Source organism: Euphorbia lathyris, chromosome 7 (assembly GCF_963576675.1).
Source record: "Euphorbia lathyris chromosome 7, ddEupLath1.1, whole genome shotgun sequence".
In the NCBI taxonomy this organism is placed as follows: domain Eukaryota; kingdom Viridiplantae; phylum Streptophyta; class Magnoliopsida; order Malpighiales; family Euphorbiaceae; genus Euphorbia; species Euphorbia lathyris.
In genome coordinates this window covers 58,088,166-58,113,323 of record NC_088916.1, presented here as the reverse complement: position 1 = coordinate 58,113,323, position 25,158 = coordinate 58,088,166, and the positions used below count along the sequence as shown (strand labels likewise).

At 32.2% G+C, this 25,158-nt stretch overlaps 1 protein-coding gene and 1 pseudogene across 1 annotated transcript; both read left to right on the top strand.

Annotated features, from left to right (window-relative positions):
* The first annotated feature begins 1,373 nt into the window (after positions 1–1,373).
* LOC136200785 (eugenol synthase 1-like) lies at positions 1,374–4,897 on the top strand. The gene is made up of 5 exons (XM_065991231.1): positions 1,374–1,621; positions 2,615–2,749; positions 3,661–3,880; positions 4,177–4,380; positions 4,562–4,897. Exons 1-5 carry the CDS (start codon positions 1,439–1,441, stop codon positions 4,714–4,716), a joined length of 897 nt encoding a protein of 298 aa, XP_065847303.1. The 5' UTR covers positions 1,374–1,438; the 3' UTR covers positions 4,717–4,897.
* Positions 4,898–14,783: 9,886 nt separating this feature from the next.
* On the top strand, positions 14,784–16,734 carry LOC136200571 (eugenol synthase 1-like; annotated as a pseudogene).
* Positions 16,735–25,158: the final 8,424 nt, after the last annotated feature.

Genomic DNA, 25,158 nt, shown 5'->3' with positions numbered 1-25,158 from the left:
TTTGTCACGCGCTGGAAAACACGAGTTCTTATATTAAGCACCGGGTCTTCCATGTTACTCGAAAGATCCCAATTTACATTTTGGACACGTGTAGTGTGATCCTACGTAATAATTAAAATAGTGAGGTCTCTTGTAATATATGTGAATCCATGTTACACGTATCAAAATATGTATGGAAGGTTCTCCATTTGACATAAAGAACCAAATACTTCTAATAAAACACACAGTAAATACAACAAACATTATGAAATAAAAGAATGAATCTATCCTCGGATGAAGTCTAAATTCAATAAATTGTGATGTTATAACTACTTTTCTAACAAGAGGTGAGTATTACTCTTCACCTACTTCTCTGCTTACGTCATATCTTGACAAAATAAGAAAAAAGGAATTAACAACTTACCATACATGTAAATTGTCGGTGTTCGCTATGGTTACTTTGTTTTTTACAAAGTACCGTTACTTGGTGTGGTTTTCACCATTGGATCTATCATCCAATGGTGAAAACCACACCAAGTAACGGTACTTTTGTAAAAAACAAAGTAACCATAGCGGGCACCGTAAATTCTCCTTTTTTTAGTTCCAACAATCTGTATTCATCTAACATGTAAACTATGTTCATTATTTAAAAATAAATAAATATGAAAAGATACAAAATTGATTTTTTTTAATTTAATCAATTTATAGTTTTTTTTCAAAACATAATTAGTAAAAAAAATTTGTTGAGTAACACCGCTTGATACATTGTTTAGTCAACATTACACATGATCTAATCAACGTATCATATTAGTAAAAATTAATATTTCATCGTGTCATGTCAGTAATCAACATGTCACATTATCAAAATCAATTTTTATATCATCAAAACTAACACCCTTAATCAATTTTTTTTATGGTAAATAAAAGTTTAGGTAAAAGTAGGTCTATTCACTCCCAAAGTCAAGACAAACAACAGACCTCGATGATCTATAAAAAAAGATTTCTACTAACTATATAAAATACATGCTTTTTCTTTTTGCAAAATAAAAATAAAAATAAAACAACAGATAATTTCTTTTTAACTTCATCAAAACATATTTATGGTAAAAAATATTTATTTTGTATAGATGTAGTTTAAGATTCAATTTTGTAACTTTACATTTTTACATAATATTTTTTGGGGAAATATAATTTTTACATAAAAAGTATGAAATGAACCCAACAAAGGGACATATATTTCTTTATCTCTAAGCATTCTCAATATCCATATAATTCTGTCTGACCATAAATATGACTTAAACATTAAATAAATATAACAGTAATTTCACATTAAATAAAATATAACAGTAATTTCACATATCCCATATATAAATATCCAAAGAGGTTGATCATCATCTATATAGCTAATTTGCAACACACATTTATTGGTGTATTGTCTCCTAGTCAGAAAAAGACTTCAATGGCTGAGAAAAGCAAGGTTTTGATAATCGGAGGAACTGGTTATATCGGAAAATTCATTGTAGAAGCAAGTGTCAACGCCGGCCATCCCACCTTTGCTTTGGTCCGAGACAACACTTTCTCCGATCCGGCTAAAGCAAAACTCCTTGGAAAATTCACCAGTTTAGGCGTCACCCTATTACATGTAATCTCTCTCTCTCTAACTATATATATATACACACAGTAGTGCTCACTTGGACCCTGAATGACCAAATGAATTTGAGACAGGGTCGGGTGCCAGATCAGCCACAGTTGCCGGAAAACCACCCCTCTTAGAGGTGGTTCCAGCCTCCTCATCCTCCTGGGGTGCAAATTGCACCCAAACAAAACACCAACTCCAAATGTGTTGGGTAATAAATAAAATTGGAATCAATAGACATTAAAAATATATATGATTTATCGACAGTATGTTTATGGTGGTCTATCATGATTTAGTTTCTCGTAATTCATACACAATTTTTATAGAATTTTTTATTGTTTTCAAGCAAACAGTGGTGCTAAACACCTAGGGGCACATACAGGGATGGGCTCGGGGGGCCGGGCTTATCCAGCCATCGGAACCACCACGACCATAGATAGTTTTGGTCTACCGTCTCCATAAAATTTGAGGCTGTAGTGATTTTGGTCCCGTGTTTCCGAGAAATTTTGATGGGATGCTAAAAATTAGTTCAGGTCCTGTTAGACATCTCTAAATTTTAATTTTTTTTGGCCTATTAAGTCGTCTCTAAATCCAAAATTCTAATTTTTTTGGTCTTAGGCCTACCTTAAACCCAAATTTCTAATTTTTTTTCAACCTATTAAACTATTCTTAAATCCAAATTTCTAAAAAAAATTTAGCATACTAGGCCCTCCTCCCTAAATCCGATTTTTTTCTATTATACACAATTTTTTTACATGATAATAATCTTAAACACAATAGAGCTTAATTTTGATAAGTTTTACATTGGTAATTAAAATTTGGTTTTTGAACACTCAGATTATAACATGTATATATACGATTTTTTTAACAAGTTCGAGTTAACAAAAGAATTTTTTTTTTACACACGCATGTGTAAAATCGACCCCCCAACCGATCAATCCTGTATTCGTCATTGTAAACACCTACTCACTCACTGTATATTCATATGTGTGGATGCAGGGAGATATATACAAGCATGAGAGTTTAGTGAGCGCCATTAAGCAAGTGGATGTGGTGATATCCACAGTTGGTTCCTTACAATTAGCTGATCAGACCAACATTATTTCTGCCATTAAGGAAGCTGGTAACATTAAGGTACTTATTTATATCTAATATGTTTGTCTTGTTTTTATATAGATATTCATACTCCTATTTCTTAAATTTACAAGCTTAATATCTGAATCCTGATAAAGTCAAATTTTTCGGTTTTCGGTTTTAAACCAAACCAAACCCAACCAAACCAAACTGTCTTAAAAATAAAAACCAACCTAAACTGAAATATAATTTGATTCAGTTCGAGTTTTTTGATTCAGTTTTTTCGATTTTTGGGTTTTTGGTTTGGTTCTACTCACCCCTAATCATAAGCCCAAGCCCACTTTCTATTAGCTAGTTTCAGGAAAAGACGAAGATAAAAAAATATATATTTTTTAATAAAATATTATTATAATTAATATACCAAATTTTCCTTTTCATGTATAAGATTTCTTCTTCCATTTTTGTCACTTTCTTTTATATTTTTAAAAATTAATTGGTGTCAAAATCAACTGGTGTATTTTTGTTATAAGTTTGAAACATGAAAAAGTTAGTTTTCATATTTTATTTTTTTATGGTATATATTTGTAAATATTTGATATATGAAAAAATTGCTTACTTAACTTTGACGTTGCTTAATGCTCACTTAACAAAAAGAAAGGGACCTCTTGTTAACTACCTCTGCCAATGACACCCTACCAAACCTTTTTTTCTTTTTTCGGCATTACTTCGCATATTTATAAGCCGCATTCGTGTATTTATAAGTCACATCCTTTTCATGTGTATAAATTTCCTGAGGAATCTCAAACTAATAAGTTTAGATCTAACGGTTTGCTCACTCAACTAGTCAATTGACTTACAATATATGTGAGGTCTAATAATAGTTTTTATATATTATTTATGCTAAATTCTATTTTCATATTTAACAATATTGAAGTATATGATATAATTGTAAAAATATTGGGAATTTTCAGAGATTTTTGCCTTCAGAGTTTGGAAATGATGTGGATCATGTAAATGCTGTTGAGCCAGCAAAATCTGTATTTGCAATTAAGGCTCAAATTCGGCGAGCCATTGAAGCCGAAGGGACACCCTACACATATGTGCCTTCCGGCTTCTTTGCTTCCTTTCTAATCCCCTTTTTGCTCCCTCCTGGAGACAAAGTCACCATTTTAGGCGATGGAAATGTCAAAGGTAATCAACTTCATTATATATCACGGATATTGCTAACTAGTGGATTTAGTCTCCACGTACAAAACAGTACAATATTAAATTTAACGTTATACAGTTTCAAGTCTCCCTGATGGAAAAATGTGGAGTTCCAATCCAAACCATGGGCTTAAAATTGTACTGTTTTGGCAGTGAAAGTTAAATCCGTTCTCTGCGAACAATCATAGGACTGAATTTGTAGCTTCTCCCGTTATTATAATCTCATAAAACAATTTCTGAACCGGTGATTAATTATTTAATTTTGGTATTTATTATGTCAGCAATTTTTAACAAAGAAGAAGACATAGCAAGCTACACCATAAGAGGCATAGATGATCCAAGAACCTTGAACAAGACCCTCCTCCTTATGCCACCTAAAAATGTTTGCACTTTCAATGAAATTGTTGCTTTCAGGGAGAAAAAGTTAGCCAAATCTCTCCAGAAGATCTATGTTTCAGAAGAGCAGCTTCTTAAAGACATTCAAGGTAATTTTAGAATTCGGTTACTTTTCGCAACAAAAATTATAACATGACGATATTTTAATTTGACATATTAAACCATCAGTAAATTATAATCTGACACATGAAACTCAATGTGCGCGATTATAATAAACCGAGAAGCTCAATGAGTAAAAAGCTGACTAGATTGATTTGTTTGTTGTTGCAGCAACTCCGGTACCATATAATATTGGGCTTGCTATAAATCACTCGGTGTTCATAAAGGGTGATCAAACCAACTTTGAAATTGACCCATCTAAGGAAGTTGAGGCCTCTCAGCTCTATCCTGATGTTAATTACACTCCTGTTGAAGAATTACTATGATGTGATTATCACTCTGTTTGTTTGAGGAATCAGAATCTTCCGCTTTTTTCGATATCAATAATAAGTATTCAAGTGCTTCTAGTAGATTATTCCGCACAATAATGTTTATGTTTCTGCTAATAACCTTGTACTCGGTTTTATTATGAATAAGAGTGTAGCAGTTTGTTCTGTTAATAATCAATTTTATAGCTCTGTACCCGATTCTATAGGGAACCATAAACATAATGTTGTCCACAATTAGAGAAAAATTGTCGTCCCTAATTATTATCCCTAAAACTATACTGAAAGTTTGTACGAGATTTAAAGATAGAGTCTTATATAAACCATAATAACGAACAAGAATTTATAACGAAGTAATAATATATCTTGCTTTTATTGAGAAATCAACATGTATAGAAGAATGAAATAAAATTGGAAACTGATGCAATTAAAATACTGAATACTAATTTAGAAAAACAAAAGCAATAAAAAAGACTTGAGTCTGTAATGTTCCGAGATAATATTCCTATTATCTTATGAATAGATTTCTATCTAGTTAGAGTCTCAATTTGTCTATATTACTAGCTAGGTAGAGTTTTTCTTTTTTTTTTTTATTTTTTTTTTTTTTGTTTTTTTATTGAAACTCTACCTAGCTAGTAATATAGACAAATAGAAACTCTAACTAGATAGAAATCTATTTACAGGATAATAAGAATGTTATCTCTAACATGTAACACTAGGTAATAATATTGAGTTAAATCAAGTTCTGAGGATGCTGGTCGTGAAAACAATCAGTTCGGATGATTTTGACAGCGAGAGTGATTCCCTTAGCGTTGAGATTGGATGGATCTTCGAGAAAATCAGTGGCAAAGGAAGAGACTCTGGGTGTGATATAATCAATCAAGCCTTGAGTATGAATATCATATTCAACATCTCCGGTTATTTTCTCGATTGTTGAGACAAGTGCATTTCGTATCAGGCATTGCTTAATCACAGTTAATGCTAGAAAGATGCCTGGCGGAGGAAGGTTGGATTTCTGAATTCTGCAAACGGGTAATAGATTTGAATCTGAAAATAATTTCGGAATGTATTGAAATTCGACTTCCATTCCCACTCTATCATCAAAATCATCAACAACGTCATCGTCGGAACCTATGCTATAGCTAATCTCATATTTAACTTCCATCATTTGAAGATTGAAGATTTGATAGAGAGGATGAGAGAAGTAGGTTCTAAATTGTTAATTACTGAGAGAAGATTTGAATGAGAAAATCGTTGGATTCTTATTATATATATATAGGCATTATGTATATCGTTTTTGAATAGGAATAGGATATGCCTCAAACTCCTACACTTCTACTAGGAATTAGCAAACCTATCGCTCTACAGTAGTGGATACCATTATGAATTGCTGTTATCTTGTATTTAATTGGGTAAATTACAGACATGGCCACTGAACTTTACCTATTTAACACTGTGGTCACTGAACTTCAATTCCTAACAGTATGGTCATTGAATAATACGCTTTTAACATCGGCCAACGTCTCAAAACGACCATTGACGGTCTCAAAATAAAAAATTTGAAGAGTTAATGATAATTTAAGGAACTTTAATTCTTGAAAAATTCGTTTTGAGGTCATTTAGGTGTTTTTTGGTTAGGAGAGAGAGTGAATTTATAGAGAGAGAAAGCTCCAAAAAATGTGATTTTGGAAAATAAAAAATGTGGTTTCATGCTAAATGCTATTCTGAACAACTTTAATTCTTAAATATTTCCATTTTGAGATTGTTACCGGTTATTTTGAGCAATTAGTTAAATATTAGTGGTCGCTGATGTTAAAAAGAATAAAATTCAGTATTCATTAAAGTTCAGTAGCCATGTGTGTAATTTACCCGTATTTAATTATAACAATATAGTTTCACATGAAGTGAGGTTTATTTGTTAAGGACTTGTTTGGTTGCAGTTATATTAATTGATAATTGTTAGTTAGAAATTTATTAAAAGGATAAGGTGCAAACATATACTTTAACGTTTACATTCAGGAGTAATTTTATTTTTAACGTCTAAAATTGTGCAATTTTACCCTTAATGTTGACAAGTCGGGTCAATTGGAAATTATTCATCAAATTGTCTTCTGGGTCATGAATATTGTCATCTACATTTCAAATGTGCGTTATTTTATCACTCATTAGTAACAGATCATAAACATACGATTAAACGTGAATTTTTTAAAAAACAATTATAATAATGTACTATATTTTGTACGAGTTGGACAAAAAAATTCAAATATTTCATAGAATTTAAATATATTAATCTTGAATTTTATTATTAAATCAAAAAAAATATGATTTTTTTTAGAATCAACTTACATGCAATTGTTATAGAATAAATAACAAAATATCAATATTTTATAATAATTTCTAAAATTAACCCAACTTGCCAACATTAGAGATAAAATTGCTCTTGGCTGCTAACATTAGGGACTCGTTTGGTTCGCGGAATAGAGAGTGAATAGAATAGCTATTCACATTTGGTTGAATTTTTTGGATGGAATAACTATTCCATGGAATCACTATTCTTTGTTTTCATGGAATAGCTATTCTTCAATTTAGCGAAGGAATAGCCTATTCCTAATATTGTATTTTGTAATTTACAAAATTATCCTCATTTAAATCCTCAATCTTCTCTCTATCAAATTTATCAAATCCTATAAATTTTGATGAATCCATAATTTATATCATAAAAAAACGTGAAAATGGAAATTTAAGGAAAACGATAAAAAATATAAAAATACAAAAAACATGAAACACGAAAAACGTGAAAACGTTACGAACACGAGAATATGAAAAAAACACGAAAAACATGAAAAAAACGTGAACAAATGCAAAAAAACAAGAAAAGGCAAAAAAGTAAACACACGAAAAAACACAAAACATGAATAACGCGAAAAAGTGACGCTACGAAATATACAAAAACGTAAAAAATACAAAAAATACTAAAACACAAAAACGTGAAAAACATTTTAAAAATGCAAAAAACGCAAACAAAACATGAAAAAATAAAAAAACATGAAAATGTGAAAAAATACGAAAAACGTGAATAACACAAAAAAATAACAAAATATGAAAATTAAAAAAAAACGCGAAAAAAGGAAAAACTAAAAATTGAAAATGCGAAAAAATGAAAAAACAAAAAAATACAAAAAAAAAACACAATAACGTGAATAACACGAAAATGTGACAAAATGCGAAAAATACAAAAAACACGAATAAAACGAAAATGTGAAAAACTAAAACGAAAAAATGCAAAAAAAAAAACACAATAACATGAATAACACGAAAACGTGACAAAACGCGAAAAATACGAAAATGTGAACAAACACGAAAAACAAGAAAACTTGGAAAACACGAAAAGACGTAAAAAAAATGCAAAAAAAAAAAAACATGAAAATATGAACGTTATGATAAAGCATATGAATTCGGCCCATCAAGCGAACTAGAGCCTAGTCTGATGAAGTCTATAAAACACACACATATGAAGGAGAATGTATGTACACTTTCACCTCTTACATCTCGAATATATGCTTACACGCATTGCCCAGAATTACTAATTGTCTTGATCGTCGGAGTGTTTTTAAGGACCGATCCCCCTCACAGAGACGGATTTCGGTGAATTGGGCCCCTTGGAGGATCATCGATGACTAGCGAAACACCATCTCGGCCACTATAGTCCAACGCCTAATTACGTTATAAACGCATTTTTCACTTTTCGTGTTTTAATATTTTTTCACATTTTCGTGTTTTTGGTTTTTTTTACATTTTTTCGCTTTTTTCACATTTTTGTGTTTTCCACCTTTTTCATGTTTTTAATATTTTTTTACTTTTCGTGATTTTCGAATTTTTGCACTTTTTTTGTTCACGTCTTTTTTTTTTGCGTTTTTTCGTGTTTTTCATATTTTTTCAAGTTTTCGTGTTTTCTATATATATTCGTGTTTTCCATTTCACGTTTTTTTTTATATTTTTTCACGTTTTTCATATTTTTCCAGGTTTTCGTGTTTTTTACATTTTCCAATTTTCCTGTATTAAGTTTAACGTTATACAGTTTCAAGTCTCCCTGATGGAAAAATGTGGAGTTCCAAACCTTCTTAGAGGTAGTCAGAACATGAAACTGTATATGACTTATTTTTCCTGAATGAGACTTGAAATTAAACCACGGGCTTAAAATTGTACTATTTTTAAATCCGTTCTCTGCGAACAATCATAGGATTGAAGTTGTAGCTTCTCCCGTTATTATAATCTCATAAAACAATTTCTTAACTGATAATTAATTATATAATTTTGTTATTTATTATGTCAGCAATTTTTAACAAAGAAGAAGACACATCAAGCTACACCATAAGAGGCATAGATGATCCAAGAACCTTGAACAAGACCCTCCTCCTTATGCCACCTAAAAATGTTTGCACTTTCAATGAGATTGTTGCTCTCAAGGAGAAAAAGTTAGCCAAATCTCTCCAAAAGATCTATGTTTCAGAAGACCAACTTCTTAAGGACATTGAAGGTAATTTTAGAATTCGGTTACTTTTCGCAACAAAAATATAACATGACGATATTTTAATTTGATATATTAAACCATCGGTAAATTATAATCCAACAAATGAAACTCAATGTGCGCGATTATAATAAACCGAGAAGCTCAATGAGTAAAAAGCTGACTAGATTGATTTGTTTGTTGTTGCAGCAACTCCGATACCATATAATATTGGGCTTGCTATAAATCACTCGGTGTTCATAAAGGGTGATCAAACCAACTTTGAAATTGACCCATCTAAGGAAGTTGAGGCCTCTCAGCTCTATCCTGATGTTAATTACACTCCTATTGAAGAATTACTGTGATGCGATTATCACTCTGTTTGTTTGAGGAATCAGAATCATATGCTTTTTCGATATCAATAATAAATATTCAAGTGCATTTAGTAGATTATTCTGCACAATAATGTTTACGTTTCTGCTAATAACCTTGTACTTGGTTTTATTATGAATAAGAAGAGTGTAGCTTGTTCTGTTAATAATCAATTTTATGGCTCTGTGCCCGATTCTATTGGGGACGAAAACGTAATGTTGTCCACAATTAGAGGACAATTAACAAGAATTTATAACAAAGTAATAATATATCTTGCTTTTATTAAGAAATCAATATGTATAGAATGAAATAAAATTGGGAACCGACACAATTAAAATACTGAATACTAATTTAGAAAAGCAAAAGCAATAAAAAAGACTTCCGTAACACTCGGTAATAACTATTGAGTTAAATCAAGTTCTGAGGACGCCGGAGGCTGGTCGCGAAAACAATCTGTTCGGATGATTTTGACAGCGAGAGTGATTCCCTTAGCGTTGAGATTGGATGGATCTTCGAGAAAATCAGTGGCAAAGGAAGAGACTCTGGGTGTGATATAATCAATCAAGCCTTGAGTATGAATATCATATTCAACATCTCCAGTTATTTTCTCGATTGTTGAGACAAGTGCATTTCGTATCAGGCATTGCTTAATCACAGTTAATGATAGAAAGATGCCTGGCGGAGGAAGGTTTGATTTCTGAATTCTGCAAACGGGTAATGGATTTGAATCCGAAAATAATTTCGGAATGTATTGAAATTCGACCTCCATCCCCACTCTATCATCAACAAGGTCATCGTCAGAACCTATGCTATAGCTAATCTCGTATTTAACTTCCATCCTTTGAAGATTGAAGTTTTGATAGAGAGAAAGAGAGAAGTAGGTTCTAAATTGTTAATTAATTACTGAGAAAAGATTTGAATGAGAAAATCGTTGGATTCTTATTATATATATATAGGCATTATGTATATCGTTTTTGAATAGGAATAGGATATGCCTCAAACTCCTACACTTCTATTCGGAATTAGCAAACCTATCGCTCTACAGTAGTGGATACCGTTATGAATTGCTGTTATCTTGTATTTAATTGGGTAAATTACAGTCCTGATCATTGAACTTCAATTCTTAACAGTATGACCATTGTATAATACATTTTTAATACCGGTGGCCACTCAACGTCTCAAAATAAAAAATTCGAAGAGTTAATGATATTTTAACGAACTTTAATTCTTAAAAAAATTCCGTTTTGAGGTTATTTATGTGTTTTTTAGTTAGGGGAGAGAATGAATTTATAGAGAGAGAAAACTCAAAAAAAGGTGATTTTGGAAAATAAAAAATGTGGTTTTATGCTAAATGTCGTTCTGAACAACTTTAATTCTTAAATATTTTCATTTTAAGGTCGTTACCGATCATTTTGAGCAATTAGTTAAATATTAGTGGTCACTGATGATAAAAAGAATAAAGTTCAGTGATCATACCGTTAAGAATTAAAATTCAGTAGCCACAATGTTAAAATGAGTAAAACTCAGTAGCCATGGGTGTAATTTACCCGTATTTAATTATAACAATATAATTTCACATGAATTGAGGTTGATTTGTTAAGGACGTGTTTGGTTGCAGTTATATTAATTGATAATTGTTAGTTAGAAATTTATTAAAAGGGAGAAGGTGCAAATATACACTCTAAACCTAGGAGCAATTTTATTTTTAACGTCTAAAATTATGCAATTTTACCTTTAACGTTGGCAACTCTAAAGTTGACAAGTCGGGTCAATTGAAAATTATTCATCAAATTGTCTTCTGGGTCATGTATCTTGTTATCTACAATTCAAATGTGGGTTATTTTATCACTCATTAGTAACAGTTCATAAATATACGATTAAACGTGAATTTTAAAAAAAAAATTATAATAATGTACTGTATTTTGTACGAGTTGGACAAAAAAATGTGAAAAATGGAAATTTAAGGAAAACGTTAAAAAATATAAAAATACAAAAAAACATGAAGCACGAAAAACCTGAAAACGTTACGAACACAAGAATATGAAAAAACACGGAAAAACATGAAAAAATGTGAACAAATGCAAAAAAAACAAGAAAAAACAAAAAAGTAAACACACAAAAAACCACAAAACATGAATAGCGCGAAAAACGTGAAAAACATTTTGAAAATGCAAAAAACGCAAACAAAATATGAAAAAATAAAAAATGTGAAAAAATACGAAAAACATAAAAAAATATGAATAACACAAAAAAATAACAAAATATGAAAATAAAAAAACGCGAAAAAAGGAAAAACTAAAACGTGAAAATGTAACAAAATGCGAAAAAAAATGCGAAAAATACGAAAAACACGAAAAACGTGAATAACATGAAAAAAGTAACAAAAAGCGAAAAATACAAAAAATGCGAATAAGACAAAAATGCGAAAAACAAAAACATTTTTACTTTTCGTGATTTTCGAATTTTTGCACTTTTTTTGTTCACGTCTTATTGTTTTTAACAAATTTTCACGTTTTTTTTTTGCGTTTATTCGTGTTTTCCATATTTTTCTAGGTTTTGTGTTTTTCACATTTTCGTGTTTTCCATTTCACATTTTTTCGTGTTTTTTTTTTTTTGCATTTTCTTGTTTTCATGGGTTTTTTCTACATTTTTTTCTATTTTTACGTTTTCATAGCTTTCCACATCTCTATATTTTGTTGTGTGTTTTTGCATGTTTTGAATGTTTTTTTTGTTAACAAGTTTATATGTTTTTCGCATTTTTACCATTTTGCATTTTTATTTCATTTTTTTCTTTTGTTTTTGTGCTTTTAATTTGCGATTTTACATTTTTTGTTTACTGTTTTCCATATCTCTTTTTTCGTGTTTTTACAACTTTTTCATATTTCTATTGTTCGTGTTTTTTCCCGTGTTTCATATTTCGCATTTTTCTGTTTTTTTTATATATTTTTAAAATAATATATATTAAATATTTGAACAATTTTTAATAATAATTAAAATTTTAAAAGAAATAAGAAATTGCATTTGAGGGTAATAGTCTTTTGAATAAAAAATTTATCTATTCAATCTTTCTTATTTCACCAACCAAACATAGAAATAGTTATTCCTAAAGAATTTCTATTCCATTCCTTGTTATTCTATTCCTTTGGAATACCAATTCTATTTCATTTCATTCTATTCCGCGAATCAAACGGCACCTAGGAGTAAAAGATCTATGTTTTTCAATAGGAATAAGATATGCATCAAAAGATCTATGTTTCAGAAGAGCAACTTCTTAAAGACATTCAAGGTAATTTTAGGTTTCGGTTACTTTTCGCAACAAAAATATAACATGACGATAATTTAATTTGACATAGTAAGCCATCGGTAAATTATAATCCAACACATGAAACTCAATGTGCGCGATTATAAAAAACCGAGAAGCTCAATGTGTAAAATTGAAAAAGTCGAGAAGCTGACTAGATTGATTTGTTTGTTGTTGCAGCAACTCCGGTACCGTATAATATTGGGCTAGCGATAAATCACTCGGTGTTTATAAAGGGTGATCAAACCAACTTTGAGATTGACCCATCTAAGGAAGTTGAGGCCTCTCAACTCTATCATGATGTTAATTACACTTTTGTTAATTTTTTTTTTGTCCTGTTAGGTCCAGGGCCGGTCCTGATAATTCATGGGCCCTAGGCGGAATAATAAATAAGGGCCCTTTTAATCAAAATATTTTACATAAAAAATATTTAAAATATATTTCAGTACATGATAAACAAAAAAAAAACATTTCATTAATTCCTTATTTATCTATATATTAAATCTATTTGGTACAAAATTAAATCAATTGCCACATGTATATATCACATGTCAAAAATTATAGCATTTGACAAAAATAAATAAATTAACAAACCGATTAATTTTTCATCCAAGTTAAATGTCACTTATTGAAATACTTTAAGAGCAAAATGTTATAAAATGGTATGAATATCACAATTGGTTACAAAATTACAATTAAATCATATTACCAAAATTACTTTTCATTGTTATTATTATTCATATATAGGAAATAAAATATAATTTTATACTTAAATTAAAAAAATTTAGACTCCAATTTATAAATTCTAAACCTTAATAAATATATTATATACCCTTAATTTATAAGCATTAATCTTTATAATTTATAAGCCATAATCTTTAAAATATATTAAATAATGATTTTATTAGTTTGACCTAATTTAAAGTATTATTTGATATAATTATCAAAAAGTTTTATAAAGTAATTTTTATATAAATTTCTTAATATTAATATATATATATATATTTTTTAAGAAAGCCAAATATTTGAAAAAGTGAATTTCTATATAAAATTCTTAATATTAATCTATATATAAATTTCTTAATATTAATATATATATATATATTTTTTAAGAAAGCCAAATATTTAAAAAAGTGAATTTCTATATAAAATTCTTAATATTAATCTATATATATATATATTTTTTGAAGAAAGCCATATATATATATTTTGAAGAAAGCCAAATTATTGGGAAAAAAATTGCAGTGAATGGGTTCGAACCTAGGCCTGTTTGATGGAATTCGTGATCTTAACCACTAGGACACTTCATAGTTTTGTATTAAATTTACTACAGCTAGGATATAAATACATCTAAAAAATATTTTGGGCCCCCTTATAGCCATGGGCCCTAGGCCAGTGCACTCCTGGCCTAGGCCCAGGGCCGGCCCTGGTTAGGTCGTCTCTAAATCCAAAATTTTAATTTTTTTAGCCTGTTAGGCAATCTTTAAATCCAAAATTCTAATTTTTTTTGGTCTTACTCTTAGGCCCACTTTAAATCCAAATTTCTAATTTTTTTTTTTTGACCTATTAGACTATTCTTAAATCTAAATTTCTAAAAAAAAATTAGCATACTAGGCCCTCCCTAAATCCGATTTTTTTTCTATTATACACAATTTTTTTATATGATAATAATCTTAAACACCATAGAGTTTAATTTTGATAAATTTTACATTGGTACTTAAAATTTGGTTTTTGAACATTCAGATTATAATATGTATATATACGATTTAACAAAAGATTTTTTTTTTTTTTTTTACACACGCACGTGTAAAATCGGCCCCTCAACCGACCAATCTTGTATTCGCCATTATAAACACCTGCTCACTCACTGTATATTCATATGTGTGGATGCAGGGAGATATATACAAGCATGAGAGTTTAGTGAGCGCCATTAAGCAAGTGGATGTGGTGATATCCACAGTTGGTTCCTTGCAATTAGCTGATCAGACCAACATTATTTCTGCCATTAAATAAGCTGGTAACATTAAGGTACTTATTTATATCTAATATGGTTTGTTTTGTTTTCGGTTCGGTTCTACTCATCCCTAATTATAAGCCCACTTTCTGTTAGCTAGCTGCAGGAAAAGACGAAGATAAAAATATATATATTTAATAAAATATTAATATAAACATACCAAATTTTCCTTTTCATGTATAAGATTTCTTCTTCCATTTTTGTCACTTTCTTTTATATTTTTAAAAATTAATTGGTGTCAAAATCAATTGGTGTATTTTTGTTATAAGTTTGAAACATGAAAAAGTTAGTTTTCATATTTTATTTTTTTTATGGTATATATTTGTAAATATTTGATATATGAAAAAATTGCTTACTTAACTTTGACGTTGCTAATGCTCACTTGACAAAAAGAAAGGGACCTCTTGTTAACTACCTCTGCCAATGACACCCTACCAAACTTTTTTCTTTTTTTTTGGTAGTACTTCGTATATAAATTTCTTTTTTCTTTTCGTGTGTATAAATTTCCTAAGGAATCTCAAACTAATAAGCTCACATCTCACGGTTTGGTCACTCAACTAGTCAATTGACCTACAAACTTATACTGATATGTGAGGTCTAATAATAGTTTTTATATATTATTTATGCTAAATTCTATTTTCATATTTAACAATATTGAAGTATATGATATAATTGTAAAAATATTGGGAATTTTCAGAGATTTTTGCCTTCAGAGTTTGGAAATGATGTGGATCATGTAAATGCTGTTGAGCCAGCAAAATCTGTATTTGCAATTAAGGCTCAAATTCGGCGTGCCATTGAAACCGAAGGGGTACCCTACACATATGTGCCTTCTGGCTTCTTCGCTTCCTTTCTAATCCCCTTTTTGCTCCCTCCCGCAGACAAAGTCACCATTTTAGGTGACGGAAATGTCAAAGGTAATCAACTTCATTATATATCACGGATATTGCTAACCAGTGGATTTAGTCTCCACGTACAAAACAGTACAATGTTAAATTTAACGTTATACAGTTTCAAGTCTCCCTGATGGAAAAATGTGGAGTTCCAAACCTTTTTAGAGGTAGTCAGAACATGAAACTGTATATGAAAAAAAAACTTATTTTTCCTGAACCAGACTTGAAATTAAACCATAAGCTTACAATTGTACTATTTTATTAGTGAAAGTTAAATTCGTTCTATGCGAACAATCATATTACTGAATCTGTAGCTTCTCCCGTTATTATAATCTCATAAAAAAAATTCTGATGTAATTTTGATATTATTATTTCAGCTATTTTTAACAAAGAAGAAGACATAGCAAGCTACACCATAAGAGGCATAGATGATCCAAGAACCTTGAACAAGACCCTCCTCCTTATGCCACCTAAAAATGTTTGCACTTTCAATGAAATTGTTGCTTTCAGGGAGAAAAAGTTAGCCAAATCTCTCCAGAAGATCTATGTTTCAGAAGAGCAGCTTCTTAAAGACATTCAAGGTAATTTTAGAATTCGGTTACTTTTCGCAACAAAAATTATAACATGACGATATTTTAATTTGACATATTAAACCATCAGTAAATTATAATCTGACACATGAAACTCAATGTGCGCGATTATAATAAACCGAGAAGCTCAATGAGTAAAAAGCTGACTAGATTGTTTTGTTTGTTGTTGCAGCAACTTCGGTACCATATAATATTGGGCTTGCTATAAATCACTCGGTGTTCATAAAGGGTGATCAAACCAACTTTGAAATTGACCCATCTAAGGAAGTTGAGGCCTCTCAGCTCTATCCTGATGTTAATTACACTCCTATTGAAGAATTACTGTGATGTGATTATCAATCTGTTTGAGGAATCAGAATCGTATGCTTTTTCGATGTCAATAATAAGTATTTGAGTGTCTTTAGTAGATTATTCTGCACAATAATGTTTACGTTTCTATTAGTAACCTTGTACTTATTATGAATAAGAGTGCAGCAGCTTGTTCTGTTAATAATCAATTTTATAGCCTTGTACCTGATTCTATAGGGGACCACAAACATAATGTTGCCCACAATTAGAGGAAAATTGTTGTCCCTCATTATTATCCCTAAAACTATACTGAAAGTTTGTACGAGATTTATAGATAGAGTCTTATATAAACCATAATAACGAACAAGAATTTATAAGGAAGTAATAATTATCTTGCTTTTATTGAGAAATCAACATGTATAGAAGAATGAAATAAAATTGGGAACTGATGCAATTAAAATACCGAATCTAACTTAAAAAAAAGCAAAAACAATAATAAAAAAAAAGACTTGGGTATGTAACACTAGGTAATAGCTGTTAGATAAAATGGCTTTAGTGTTGAATAAGAAATAGCTTTAAAAGTGTGGGTATATTTGTCATTAATCTCTTTGCTCTCAAGAGCACATTTACAATCCCACATGGGAAACAAACAACCCTTTGAGTGGGTATATATAGAATTGGGCTTTAGAAGCCTTTAAATTGTGTTAAGAAGGTTTTAGCAAATATACCACACGCGCGCGCTCGCTCGTTCGTTCGCGCGACGCCCGCCCGACTAGGCCCGAATTTTATTTTTATTTCTATCCGTTTTAACTTGTTTGAATTTTTCTTCAACGTTTTAATCAGTCAAAAACGGAACCTTATTTTTCTCCTGGTCTTACTCCACCTTCTAACGTGTAAGTGAACGTTCCAACGTTCTTATTTCAGAAGGCTATAAATACATGAGTTTCCAGTTTCTTGAACACACAGTTTTTTCGATATTCCTCTTTAATCAAACTTTCTGGGCACTTAAAATAACCTTTTGCTGTTCTATTATCTTCGACCTTGAGTGCACAGGTTCGAAGGCTTCTGTGTTAACCTTGGGGAGCGATCCGAATTACAGATTGCACCTCGGTCTGCCGAAATCGCTTTCAAGGCAGTGGCAACCGCCACGGCACAGCTCGATTTCTGTTCATTCCAATCGTATTTTCTGTAACCCTTATATATTTTCTCTCAATATGACTTAAAATAACCTTTTGCTGTTCTATTATCTTCGACCTTGAGTGCACAGGTTCGAAGGCTTCTGTGTTAACCTTGGGGAGCGACCGGAATTACAGATTGCACCTCGGTCTGCCAAAATCGCTTTCAAGGCAGTGGCAACCGCCACGGCACAGCTCGATTTCTGTTCATTCCAATCGTATTTTCTGTAACCCTTATATATTTTCTCTCAATTTGAAAGCGAATTTCTATTTCGCAATCATGTCTGCTTTAATTGCGAAATCCCTTCCTGACCTTTCCAAACTTGAACCTCTGGACGGTCTTAACTATAAGAGATGGTCGCAGAAAATTCTGATTTTCTTTGAACAGCTCGAACTGGACTATGTTGTTGTCCAGGAACCACCCACTGACCCAAATGCTCCTGCCATGTCTCTGATTGTTCAGTAGTACGACACCCGTTCTGCAAAATACGAAAAAGACAACAAAACTGTTAGGGGTCATCTGCTGAATCATATGTCGAACCCACTGTTCGATATTTTTGTCAATAAGAAATCTGCCAAAGAAATCTGGGATACCCTCAAAGAAAAATACGGGTCTAATGATGCTGGAAAACGTAAGTATGTGGTTGGAAGATGGCTCAATTATCAAATGGTTGATGAAAAAACCCACCATTGATCAGATTCATGAATATGAGAATCTTGTTGCTGAAGTTCTGGGTGAAGGCATGACAATGTCTGATTTGCTGTAAGCAAATGTCCTCTTGGAAAAATTTCCACCCTCCTGGAGTGATTTCAGAAACCATCTGAAGCATAAGAAAAAGGACTTCAGTCTTCAGGAGCTTGTCAGCCACATGAGAACTGAAGAAGCAAATCGAATGAAAGATAAGCAACTTTCCTCTAAGTCTGTTTCAATTAATGCTAATATTGTTGAATCTGTTGTGGTGCCAAAAGACAGGAACAAAGGACCTTCAACCAAATTCCAAAAAGGCTCAAACCAAAACAAGCCTTTCAAGAAGAATGGAAGAATTCAGAAGAAGAAAGTAGTGGAATGCTTTGTGTGTGGTAAACCTGGCCACAAGGAATTTCAGTGCTACCAAAGGAAGAACCAACAGAACACCAATCATAATCCAAACAACAGAGCTGCTCCACAATCCAATCTAGTAGAAAATGAAGAAATTATTGCTGCTGTTGTGGTTGAAGCTAATCTGGTGGAAAACAAAACGGACTGGGTTCTAGATACTGGAGCTACAAGGCACTTATGCTCAAACAAGGACCTGTTTAATCACTTTGAGGACGCTGCCGATGGAGAATGCGTCTACATGGGAAACACCACTACTGCTGGTGTTGTCGGTAAAGGAACAGTTTTAATTAAGTTAACTTCTGGAAAAAGCTTGTCTTTAAATAATGTGTTGTATGTGCCTGCTCTTCGTAGGAATCTTATTTCTGGTAGCTTGCTAAACAAGGCTGGTTTAAAAATTATCTTTGAGGCTGATAAGGTTATTCTCACTAGGAATGGGACTTTTGTGGGAAAAGGGTACCTAGCTGATGGCCTCTTTATTTTGAACACTGTCCATGTGAATTCTGTTGGAATTAATGCAACTACATCTGCTTCCGTTTACTTGAGTGAATCCATTGATTTGTGGCATGGTAGATTAGGACACGTAAATTTTGCTTCCATTAAAAAATTGGGAAATATGCATGTTATAAATGTTACTAATTCTGAAATTAACTCCAAATGCTCTATATGTGTGGAAGCAAAATTTGCAAAGAAACCTTTCTTACCTGTTGAGAATAGAAGCACAGAACTGCTTGGTTTAATTCACTCTGATTTAGCTGATTTTAAAAATTCTGTTAGCAAAGGTGGCAAAAGATATTACATTACTTTTGTTGATGACTTCTCTAGATATACCAAAGTGTATTTATTGAAATCAAAAGATGAGGCTGAGCATATGTTCATTAAGTTTAAATCAGAGGTAGAAAATCAATTAGATAAGAAAATAAAAAGGCTTAGGTCCGATAGGGGAGGAGAATATGGAACTTTTTTCCTTAAGTCCTTTTGTGAAAATAATGGCATTGTACATGAGACTAGTGCACCGTATACACCTCAACAAAACGGTATAGCTGAAAGGAAAAATAGAACTCTTAAAGAAATGATGAATGCCATGTTAATTAGTTCTGGGTTATCCGATAACATGTGGGGGGAAGCTGTCCTATCTGCATGCTATATTCTGAATAGGGTTCCTTATAAAAAATTAGATAAAACTCCTTATGAACTGTGGAAGGGGTTTGCACCAAATTTGAATTTTTTGAGAGTTTGGGGTTGTCTTGCTAAAGTTGCATTTCCATCCTTTAGAAAGCCTAACATAGGACCCAAGACCTTTGATTGTGTTTTCATTGGTTATGCCTCAAATAGTGCCGCTTATAGGTTCATGAATCTGAACGACTATAGCATATGTGAATCTAGAGATGTAGTGTTTTTTGAAAACACCTTTCCCCTAAAGAAAGACAAACAGTGCGAGGCAACTAGTGCTTCTACTCCATTACCTTTTCCTACTCCAATTGTGTCTGCTTCATCTCTACCTCAGGATGAGAATGAAAATGATGTTGCTTTTGAACCTAGGAGAAGCAAAAGGAGAAGAATAGAAAATAGCTTTGGACCAGACTTCATTTCAGCCTTTCTATTAGAAAATCCAGATAACATTACTGATGAGATTATGTCTGCCTATCTAATAGAAGAAGACCCAAAAACATATAAAGAAGCTGTTACCTCTATAGATGCTGATTTTTGGAAAGAAGCTATTAAGAGTGAAATAGATTCCATTATGGCCAACCATACATGGGAATTAGTTGATCTGCCAAAAGGCTCTAGACCTATAAGGTGTAAATGGATATTTAAACGAAAATTGAGGCCTGATGGATCCATTGAAAAATTTAAGGCTAGATTAGTTGTAGTGGGCTATAGTCAAAAGAAAGGAATTGACTATTTTGACACATATTCTCCTGTTACTAAAATCTCTACTATTAGAGTTCTTATTGCAATTGCAGCAATTCATAACTTGGTGATACATCAAATGGATGTAAAGACGGCATTTCTAAATGGGGATTTAGAAGAGGAGATCTATATACAGCAACCAGAAGGACACGTCATACATGGACACGAGGACAAAGTGTGCAAATTGAAAAAATCACTCTATGGGTTGAAACAAGCACCCAAACAATGGTATGAAAAATTTAACAGTGTTTTACTTTCCAATGGGTATGTGGTTAATGGATCGGATACATGTGTCTATTCTAAATCTTGTGATTCGAACTATGTGATTATATGCCTATATGTAGATGATATGCTTATCTTAGGGACAAGCTTAGATGTGGTTAATGACACAAAATCCTTTCTTTCTTCTCACTTTGACATGAAAGACATGGGAGAAGCGGATGTAATTCTTGGCATCAAAATTACTAAGACAGAAAATGGGTGCTCATTAGGACAATCACATTATGTTGAAAAAGTTTAACAGTTTTGATGTAGTTCCAGCTAGAACTCCTTATGATCCTAGTGTAAATTTAACAAGCAATAAGGGAGGAAATAGTGTCTCCCAAGAGGAATATGCTAAGATCATAGGCAGTGTAATGTTCCTAATGAATCATACTAGACCGGACATAGCTTATGCTGTTAGTAGATTGAGTAGATATACTCACTGTCCAAATAATGAACACTGGAGTGCACTTTATCGCTTATTGAAATACTTAAGAGGTACCATGAATTATTGTTTGCACTTTACTAAATTTCCTGCTGTTTTAGAAGGATATACTGATGCAAATTGGGTATCTAACAATGATAAGGTGAGTTCCACCAGTGGCTATGTTTTTGTTCTAGGTGGTGGTGCAGTGTCTTGAAAATCATCCAAGCAAACTTGTATTGCTCGATCAACCATGGAATCTGAATTTATAGCTCTTGAACTAGCTAGTCAAGAAGCAGAATGGTTGAGGGCACTAGTAGCAGATGTTCCATTGTGGGGGAATTCTTCTGCACCCATTTCAATGCATTGTGATTCACAGGCAGCTATCGGTACTGCAAAGAATAGTGTCTACAATGGAAGGAGAAGACCTATTCGCATTAGACATGGAATTTTGAAACAACTCTTGAAGAATGGGGTAATTGCCCTAGACTATGTAAGGTCGGAAAAGAATCTAGCAGATCCCTTTACCAAAGGATTACCTAGAAGAGTTGTACTTGAGTCGTCGAGGGGAATGGGACTAAAGCCTGTTGAATAAAGGAAATATGGTGGACACCATTCGTGGTCAAACGAAGCCATATTGTCCTCGATATGCACTATATCTCTCCCATTCCTATGGCAAATAATAGTGATTGTGTAATCCATAGCCCGATTAAGTGGTGGTTCATGTTCATGGACTTGATGGATGTGTTTTGAAGGTTGAGTTACGAGAAACTCTTAATGATCTCATTTTGGAGATCACCTACTTGAGTGTGGAGGTTGGCCGCCTTCTATGAAAGACTTAGGCAGTCTTTCTAGAGCACTCATAAGATCCAAGGTGTACGCATGGCCTTCAAAAGCGTTGTAAAGTTTTATCGCGGAACAGCAAAAGTTTTTTTAAGGTTATTTACGTGTTGTGGGGGTCTCAGATGAAGTTTCAGAAGTTCAAGAGCAATTCACTTCCAAAACGTCACTCTGTTGCCTCATCTCACTACGTATCAATTCAATCGAAAGACATTGATACTTAAGTTTTCATAACCTTGTCCTACTCGTTTTATTTGCCCAGAAAATTATTTCCTTTGTACTATTTTAAATGTTTTTATAAAGCCATTTGTGGGGGATTGTTAGATAAAATGGCTTTAGTGTTGAATAAGAAATAGCTTTAAAAGTGTGGGTATATTTGTCATTAACCTCTTTGCTCTCAAGAGCACATTTACAATCCCACATGGGAAACAAACAACCCTTTGAGTGGGTATATATAGAATTGGGCTTTAGAAGCCTTTAAATTGTGTTAAGAAGGTTTTAGCAAATATACCACACGCGCGCGCTCGCTCGTTCGCGCGACGCCCGCCCGTCCCGATTGGAATTTTATTTTTATTTCTATCTGTTTTAACTTGTTTGAACACACAGTTTTTTCGATATTCCTCTTTAATCAAACTTTCTGGGCACTTAAAATAACCTTTTGCTGTTCTATTATCTTCGACCTTGAGTGCACAGGTTCGAAGGCTTCTGTGTTAACCTTGAGGAGTGACCGGAATTACAGATTGCACCTCGGTCTGCCGAAATCGCTTTCAAGGCAGTGGCAACCGCCACGGCACAGCTCGATTTCTGTTCATTCCAATCGTATTTTCTGTAACCCTTATATATTTTCTCTCAATAGCTATTGAGTTAAATCAAGTTCCGAGGACGCTGGAGGCTGGTCGCGAAAACAATCAGTTCTGATGATTTTGACAGCGAGAGTGATTCCCTTAGCGTTGAGATTGGATGGATCTTCGAGAAAATCAGTGGCAAAGGCAGAGACTCTGGGTGCGATATAATCAATCAAGTGTTGAGTATGAATATCATATTCAACATCTCCGGTTATTTTCTCGATTGTTGAGACAAGTGCATTTCGTATCAGGCATTGCTTAATCACAGTTAATGATAGAAAGATGCCGGGTGAAGGAAGGTTTGATTTCTGAATCCTGCAAACGGGTAATAGATTTGAATCTGAAAATAATTTCGGAATGTATTGAAATTCGACTTCCATTCCTACTCTATCATCAAAATCATCAACAACATCATCGTCGGAACCTATGCTATAGCTAATCTCGTATTTAACTTCCATCCTTTGAAGATTGAAGTTTTGATAGAGAGGAGGAGAGAAGTAGGTTCTAAATTGTTAATTACTGAGAAAAGATTTGAATGAGAAAACGTTGGATTCTTATTGTATATATAGGCATTATGTATATTGTTTTTCAATAGGAATAGGATATACGTCAAACTCCTACACTTCTACTAGGAATTAGCAAACCTACCGCTCTACGGTAGTGGATACCAATATGAATTGCGGTTATCTTGTATTTAATTATAGGCTTAATACATCCTTTCTCCTCTAAACTCGTCCAAAAAAAAAAAAAAATTGATTGGTCCCCTGAACTTTTAAAGTGTTTCGATAATCCTCTGAACTTGTATAAAATATTCAGTTAGCTCCTTGAACTTGCGTAAAACGTAATCAATTGATCACTCGGTCGTAATAAAGTAAGTTAAATGAGGTAGATGTATTCCACGCATTTAACTTACTTTTTTACAACCGAGTGATCAATTGATTACATTTTACGCAAGTGCAGGGGGCTAACTGAATATTTTATGCAAGTTCAGGGAGCTATCGGAACACTTTGAAAGTTCAGGGGGGCAATCAAGTTTTTTGGACAAATTCAGAGGACAAATGATGTATTAAGCCTTAATTATAACAATATAATTTCACATGAATTGAGGTTGATTTGTTAAGGACTTGTTTGGTTCCAGTTATATTAGTTGATAATTGTTAGTTAGACGATATGGTGCAAAAAATACTCTCTAATGTTTACGCATGTGAGTTTATCCTTAACGTCTAAATTGGTATAATTTTACTCTTAACGTTAACAATCAAGAACAATTTTAACCTTAACGTTAACAAGTTGGATCAATTGGAGAAATTATTCATCAAATTGTCTTCTCGATCATGAATCTTGTCATCTACACTTCAGATATGTGTTATTTTATCATTCATTAGTAACAGATCACAAACATATAATTAAACGTGAATCAAATATTTCACTGAATTTAAATATATTAATCTTAAATTCTATTATAAATCACAAAAAATATGATTTTTTTTTTAGAATCAACTTACACGCAATTGGTATAGAATAAAGAACAAAATATTTATGTTTTATAATAATTTCTAAAATTGGCCCAACTTGCCAACATTAGAGATAAAATTGTCCTTCACTACCAACATTAGGAGTAAAATTGCTTCTATTTATAAACGTTAGAGTATTTTTACACCTTATATACTAACATCTCTTTTTCGGTACAAGAATACGAAATAATAATAATAATAATAATAATAATAATAATAATAATAATAATAATAATAATAATAATAATAATAAAAAGTCTTCCTTTTCAAGAATTGAGAATCCAAGTCCATTTGACATCCGACATAAATGCTGCCCATAAAAATAGTTAGATTGCTGATCCAAAGAGGTTAAATTTAGCTATTTTGCAACGCATTTGTTGCTGTTTTGTCTCCCAGTAATATCAATTC

Coding starts and splice junctions, on each gene's coding strand:
- LOC136200785 (XM_065991231.1), top strand. CDS start 1,439: ATGGCTGAGAAAAGCAAGGTTTTGATAATCGGAGGAACTGGTTATATC. Junction 2,750..3,660: donor AGGAAGCTGGTAACATTAAG/GTACTTATTTAT, acceptor GGGAATTTTCAG/AGATTTTTGCCTTCAGAGTT. Junction 3,881..4,176: donor AGGCGATGGAAATGTCAAAG/GTAATCAACTTC, acceptor TTATTATGTCAG/CAATTTTTAACAAAGAAGAA.